Source organism: Triticum urartu, chromosome 2A (genome assembly GCF_056163025.1).
Source record: "Triticum urartu cultivar PI428250 chromosome 2A, HENAU_Tu73, whole genome shotgun sequence".
Taxonomy (NCBI): Eukaryota; Viridiplantae; Streptophyta; class Magnoliopsida; order Poales; family Poaceae; genus Triticum; species Triticum urartu.
This window is the reverse complement of record NC_141874.1, coordinates 511,834,299-511,841,579: the sequence shown is the minus strand read 5'-3', so window position 1 is coordinate 511,841,579 and position 7,281 is coordinate 511,834,299. Positions and strand designations below refer to the sequence as shown.

At 43.0% G+C, this 7,281-nt stretch overlaps 1 protein-coding gene across 1 annotated transcript; it reads right to left on the bottom strand.

Moving 5' to 3' along the window:
* Positions 1-3,594: 3,594 nt before the first annotated feature.
* LOC125538324 (Photosystem II reaction center PsbP family protein) lies at positions 3,595-5,014 on the bottom strand. The gene is made up of 3 exons (XM_048701585.2): positions 4,601-5,014; positions 4,349-4,504; positions 3,595-4,008 (listed from the first exon to the last, which is right to left on the bottom strand). Exons 1-3 carry the CDS (start codon positions 4,925-4,927, stop codon positions 3,757-3,759), a joined length of 735 nt encoding a protein of 244 aa, XP_048557542.1. The 5' UTR covers positions 4,928-5,014; the 3' UTR covers positions 3,595-3,756.
* Positions 5,015-7,281: the final 2,267 nt, after the last annotated feature.

The window sequence follows — 7,281 nt, the reverse complement described above, 5'->3', positions numbered from 1 at the left end:
AGAAGTTGCCTTTGAAAGGTCCAGGTGATCGATACGCAAGCAAAGGAAATCGGGCATGTCTCTTTCAGCCCAAGGATTCTCCTTCTCCTTGGACTTGGAGAATAACATTTGTTCTTAAACTTGGCGGGTCTACTCACTTTGGCCTCCAAAGTCCAAACGCAGCATAAACTTCAAGAAATATTAGCACGCAATCTAACTGACTCGCTGGTGATCGATCTATGTAAGGCTCAAACATACTTCATGATTCAACAGAGTGAAGAGTAGTTGTGATAAAATTGTTCACTGAGTTTCGATTCTCCGGTTTGCATGCCGGAGTTCGTCCTTGAAGACTCACTGAAGTTCTCTCTTCCCCGTTCCCTGTAATTGATGATGTTGGCTTCGTGGGAACTGATTTTGTAACCATGAACAAAATATACAAAAGAAATTTAGAGACTACACCAAGTCAAACCAAGCACTCTGGAAGTCAACAAAGGAAGTATAAGAAAAACAAGTAGTGTTACACACACATACTCTCTCAAGAGGGGTCAAGAACAATGACCGAGTCATGTTTCCCGGAATGTTTCCAGGCAGCAGCCAAGATGCCCGCCCTCTTATGTCTTGTGCCATCCAGCTCGGTAAAATCCAGTATGTTAGGTAACCTGATCCACATACAGATCAGGGGTGCACTGCATACTAGCCTACTAGGTCAAATTTCATTCTCCTTATCATAGCCTAATGACCGAGAAGCAAATGACTGAACCATTTATATTCTATATACACCACTGATTCGTCAGATATTCCTAACTAGTGATGTAAATCTGTTTAGAACACATCTAGATGTGACATAGGATGTGACATAACTATGTCACATCTAAGCTGATGTCCACTCTGTTTGTGGACTATTTTTTTGTCCTAGTTTATTTTTTGTTTCTTGTTGCTGCATTATATATTTGTGGGAGCTAGATGTGACATCCTTAAAAAACATCTAGATGTGAATTAGACAAACTGATCTGTGTTTAACTGCGTGCACATATGACTATCTGAGCGATTCACAATGAAAATTACCTGAAGAGTGAAGCTTGAACAGTAATTGCATACGCAGGTGTAAACGAGTCAAACGGACAGAAGCGTGCAATAGACAAATTATAAATAGCCATTTGTAGAGAGGATCAGTTGTCGCCCTCACTTCATGAAATGCTGATGAATGGTAATATGCCGGCATGTTCACATTCTGCAGCCTGGAAGTCTCCAAATCCATTCACACCCTGGAAGAAAATAATGCGTTGACTTCAGTTCAGAGAATCAGAACAGCAAGCAATTGCTACATCAGAAGCAATCCCGTATCAGTTAAAATAGTACAGGTTTCCATTCCTCATGCAGTTCCAACTTGCACTTGACACAATTATGTGACCATGGATGCATAATTGAGTTGCAACTTGAGCAAGCAGAACTTATAAAACTCACTATTCATGTGCACCAATCAGTCGGCATGCAGTGTGCCAACCAGGTTATAATATCAGCAAGATTACAGGACAAGTTAGCTCCTATTAATGCAATCTTTTCGTCAAAAGTGACAACGGAAGTAAACATTTTGAAAAGAGAAGGCAAAGGATAAGTCTTCCTCTTTTGACCTTTTCCCAACTTCACAGCTGGGAAACATTCACATGTGATTATCTCCCTCTGATAAAGAATATTACAGCGTCTGACCCGCTTGTCAGGGTCTGAATATGATAGTCCAAAGATCCATTTTTGGGGGAAGTAGATTTATCACAATTAAGGATAATGACCAATGAGGCTATGACATGCAGGTTTCTGGTCACAAACCTTGATTTGAATTATTGCTCATTCAACAGGGCATGTGCAATGAAAATATAACCAGTTACTCCTTCCGATAATAAAATTCCTTGCAATCATATACTTACTACAAGATATTTTGGTTGCATCCAGAACTAAAAGAATTTATAGTGTATTAGGAAGGAAGTTGTATAATTAATATTGGTGGAAAGGAAGTACTTGACTCGTTACTTTTACTCCCTCCATTTCTAAATATAAGGCTTTTTAGATATTTTAATATGGACTACATACGGATGTATAGACATATTTTAGAGTATAGATTCACTCATTTTGCTCCGTATGTAGTCCATATTGAAATCTCTAAAAGGGCTTATATTTAGGAACAGAGAGAGTACTATTTTTGCAAAGAACCAGTCAAGTAGCAGTGCAATTGAAGTTTATGACTAATAGGAACTCTGCTGAGAAGAAAGAGCATACCTCTCATGTCTAAGAGATCAGAAATGAACAATCAGATGACAGAAGACTTGTTCCAACGGTCCTTTAAGTCTGACTGTCCGATCATTTCACGTGAGGACTATCTGGTCATGCATGCTGCGTACACAAATATTTTTACAAGCAACAAACGGAAGCCAGAAGAACATTGTCATCAACCCAATAGTGCTACTGCTACCAGGTCTCCCTTTTCCAGAAATTACTTCTGTATACACGGAACTTTCCTGTATTTAAGGAAAGGAGCATATGGATGCAACTTTTATGTCCCATCCGTGGATGTCAGCGAAAAAGCATAAGCAACAGTAGATCGGTAAACAATCAGACACACAATTATTGATTTGCATCATCTTCTTACCGGTTTAAACTTGATCATCTGATTCTGCATTGACTTCTGCAATCTTCCAACTTGTGCAAGTTAGAATAATATGGGGCTTCAGTATTAGTCCACTATTATGAAGTCTTTATTTAACACACATGGCAACTGTAGCAGTTCCCATTCTGACGGACGTTTTGTTAGAACGTGAAACGTCATAGGCATGTGATACTGGATTCAGGTCGGTAGTTCAGTTCTCTGTACCCCTTGAAATAATGTTGATTCAAACACTAAAATGTTCCTAACTGAAGTAAAATCACTATGTTAGTACGTTACTTATGGTATCCTTGCAGGACTAAAAACAGTTTGAGAGCACACCAAAGAAGGAAACCCAGTCCTGGCACTAGACACCAGTAGAACTATGCTACCTCCTGTAAAACACATCATGCAGGTAACTGAAGTTCTGCAAGACTGGAAAAAAAGCACACTCCGATCCTTCAGGTTATCAACCAGCTGAAGGCCGAGGTTAGCTTCTGGTTTAGCTGTTGCTGTGGTGTTACTTGGTTATGTTGCTGGTTGGCGCTGTTGCCGTGTAATTGGGTCACTTCGGATGGCTTGTCTTGGTCATCTGTAATTCTTCTTCTTCTAATGAAATCACATGCAGTTCCCCTGCATGGTTCGAAAAAAGACCAGCATGTTGTGAAGAGCTAACCAGAAAATAATGTATTTCTAGCAGATGAGGCTTCATGTGAGAAACTATTAAAGTATTATCAATCTCTAACAACTTAAAGTTTCTACTGTAACTGATTGTTGCAGGGTACTCATTGATGGATTACCTGGATGCTGAAACTGAGGGCAAGGATATGCACCCAACCAAACACGATCTGTGGACACAACCTGCGAAAGCATAAAGTTCCCTGGAACAAATAACCGTAGACTTTTATACAACATAGTTTCAGCTCCTAAGTAAAGTGGCATTCTTAGATAAACTAAAAACATATAATAGTACAGCATGCTGAAAGAAACTAATAACATTTCGAATTGTGTTGGAGAAGAACATTTGTAACCTTTTATAACTCTTTTTACAAATCAATGTAAAAAAGCTTATGTTAGGGTCGAAGTTTGTAGGAATAAGACAGGGAGACACACATGATACATCTCTTGTTAAGAGAAAGAAACTATACAGAATCAAAGGAATGAAGGACTTCCTCCAAAACAAGTCTAGTCTGCTTGTCCAAGGGCTTCTCCTCAGTATCAGAGTAGGCTACATTGAGCAGATAGAGCTTTCTAGAAGCAACAAACGCTGCCGAGAAGATCCGCTTCATCCCTCCCCTGGTGCTATCCAATGAGTACTCGATTTCGTATACTGTCAGGCCATCGCGACCTGATCTCTCTCCGGTAGAAATCACCTCTGCGGATTTGGTACTTTCCTGAATCAATGGAAAGGTTTCAAACCAACTGCCAATACTAGCACTGAACTTTTCCAAAATGTGGGCACTTAACCTTTATCACCATTCATTATAAGCAACAACAGAAAGAGCTCAGTTTTCACCTTTAATATAAACTATTTGTGTTGACACATTAGATGCAATTGCCATAAACACATAGAGATAAGGTGGAGAAATGTTATGAACCAGGAACATCCTATGTGAGTTCATCTAAGTTGCCCGCGTAAAGTAGGATGTCTACACATGGTAAAATTAATAAACGTAGCAAATATAACATGGTGCTGGCAAATTGCAATGCCCACGGGAGTGTTGTGGCATTTACCTTTTTCTTCTCTGCCTGTAGAAGCCTGTCCGCGACGAACTGCGGTGTGCCGAAATCCGTCAGCGAGGAGAGGCGAACAGGGTTGACGACGACCCCAATGTTGTTACTCCCCTTCCCCTCTTGCTGAAACAGCGCCGTCGCGCCCGCCTTTTCCACCTTCCCCAATTACACAACGGCACCACAGAGTTCAGAGCTCCAATCCACAAACCTAAACGCGTCGAAACGCACAAAGCATCCTACAGAGCTTCGTACCTTGGGCCATGAGGCGGGCTTCAGGAGGGTGAACCCCTGGTCCTGGTCCGTGTACCGCTCCAACTCCAGCGCCGGTGCGCCTCCTTCTCCTCCCCCGACTTCTGCCTCCGTTTCCGATGCGGAGGCCACGGGGAGTTGCGGTGACGAGGCGGGGAAAGGGAGGGCGGTGAGGAGCAGGGAGGCGGCGGAAACAGCTCTCCTGGTTAGGCGCGGAGGAGGGGAGGAGATGTCGCATTTGGGCGCAATGGCGCGGGGCGGAGGCCGGCGCTGGGCGCGGCCGGCGAGCTTCAGCGGCGGGCCGTGGCGAGGGCTACCGACGAGTGGCATCGATGGAAGTCGATTTGTACACAGAGAAGCTTTCGCTCGCGGCTACGGCCGCCTCTGCCGCTCAGTTTGTTATCGCCATTCGACGCTGGCTGTGGGCCCGCCGATGGAGGAAACTGCGTGTGTACAATTACAACTTCTGTCTCTCTTTTTTTTTTTGCGTGCGATTTACAACTTTTGTCAATAACCAAACTTGAAATTGTACATACGCAGTACCAGCCTTGATTTCACGTTATAAAAAAAAGGTTTTCATGATTTCACAATTGGTATTTCCACCTAAACCTGATCGGGCTTGGACGGGTTCGGGTCGTGCTTGACAAAGCCCGAAGTCAAAATCCCAAGCCTGAGCCTGGCCAGCCCCGGCCCAAAGCACATGAACAATGTTGTCTAAAATTTAAATTAATCATATTCAAGGTATTAAATCAATATATTAGACCTATATTTCAAATAAAATATCTATTTGTGATCATTTCGGACTTATTTCGGGCCTTCGAGCCGGGCCTTGGGCGAGAAAGTGGAGCCCAAGCCCAGCCCGGATGCCGGGCTTTTGGGCTCGAGCCTTCGGGCCGGGCCTTCTATGCACTGGTCTATTTGCACCTCAACCTCTTAGAAATTGCCTCACCAACCCAACTCTAGCTTGCTCATCATCTATTGTAATAGCACCCCCTCAAAAAAAAATCTATTGTAATAGCATCTTATATTATGGGACAAAGTGAGTAGTGTTTTACGAAGTCAGGCTTGTTTTAGCCACTTAGCAATAACCTTCAACCCAGCTTTCTCAAATCTTAACATTCTAGATTTATTTGGCATCCCTTCTCCACTATCCAACACACGAGGGCATTAGTCAGATCCAACTCTAGTAAGAACTGTAAGTGTAGTCATAGGAAATTTAATTTCCCAGCTATCAGAGACTCACACCCTATCCAACCCAATACCCATTCGCTCGTAGGACTCAAGGCCCTTAGATAGGGTTTTCCCTGCCTCTTGCCGTCAGTCCGCCTCGTCTCCTATGGAGACATGGTGGATCCCGACCCGTGCTGACGAGATGGGTGAATGTGGAATAAGGTCCTCCCCGCCTAGTCCCGTCCCGACGGTTCTTCTAGAATCGTCGAAGGGCGTGTAGAGGTGTATCTCCTACGGATCTCGTAGGATTCGTTCGACGTTTGTCTTTTGTGCATCCGCTTGGATCTGGTCTTCGGTTGTCTACGTATGACTAAAGTAGATCTATGGGCCATAGTTTTCATTAGAGGCTTCTCTCTCGAAACAATAGCATACGTGAAGGAAATATGCCCTAGAGGCAATAATAAAGTTATTATTTATTTCCTTATATCATGATAAATGTTTATTATTCATGCTAGAATTGTATTAACCGGAAACATGATACATGTGTGAATACATAGACAAACAGAGTGTCACTAGTATGCCTCTACGTGACTAGCTCGTTGATCAAAGATGGTTATGTTTCCTAGCCATAGACAAAGAGTTGCCATTTGATTAACGGGATCACATCATTAGGAGAATGATGTGATTGACTTGACCCATTCCGTTAGCTTAGCACTTGATCGTTTAGTTTGTTGCTATTGCTTTCTTCATGACTTATACATGTTCCTATGACTATGAGATTATGCAACTTCCGTTTATCGGAGGAACACTTTGTGTGCTACCAAACATCACAACGTAACTGGGTGATTATAAAGGTGCTCTACAGGTGTCTCCGAAGGTACTTGTTGGGTTGGCGTATTTCGAGATTAGGATTTGTCATTCCGGTTGTCGGAGAGGTATCTCTGGGCCCACTCGGTAATACACATCACTTAAGCCTTGCAAGCATTGCAACTAATGAGTTAGTTGCGGGATGATGTACTACGGAACGAGTAAAGAGACTTGCCGGTAACGAGATTGAACTAGGTATTGAGATACCGACGATCGAATCTCGGGCAAGTAACATACCGATGACAAAGGGAACTACGTATGTTGTTATGCGGTTTGACCGATAAAGATCTTCGTAGAATATGTAGGAGCCAATATGAGCATCCAGGTTCCGCTATTGGTTATTGACCGGAGACGTGTCTCAGTCATGTCTACATAGTTCTCGAACCCGTAGGGTCCGCACGCTTAAAGTTCGATGACGGTTATATTATGAGTTTATGTGTTTTGATGTACCAAAGGTAGTTCGGAGTCCCGGATGAGATCAGGGACATGACGAGGAGTCTCGAAATGGTCGAGACGTAAAGACCGATATATTGGACGACTATATTCGGACATCGAAAAGGTTCCAAGTCATTCGGGTATTTTTCGGAGTACCGGAGAGTTACGGGAATTCGCCTGGGAGTAGATGGGCCCTATTGGGCTTTAGGGGA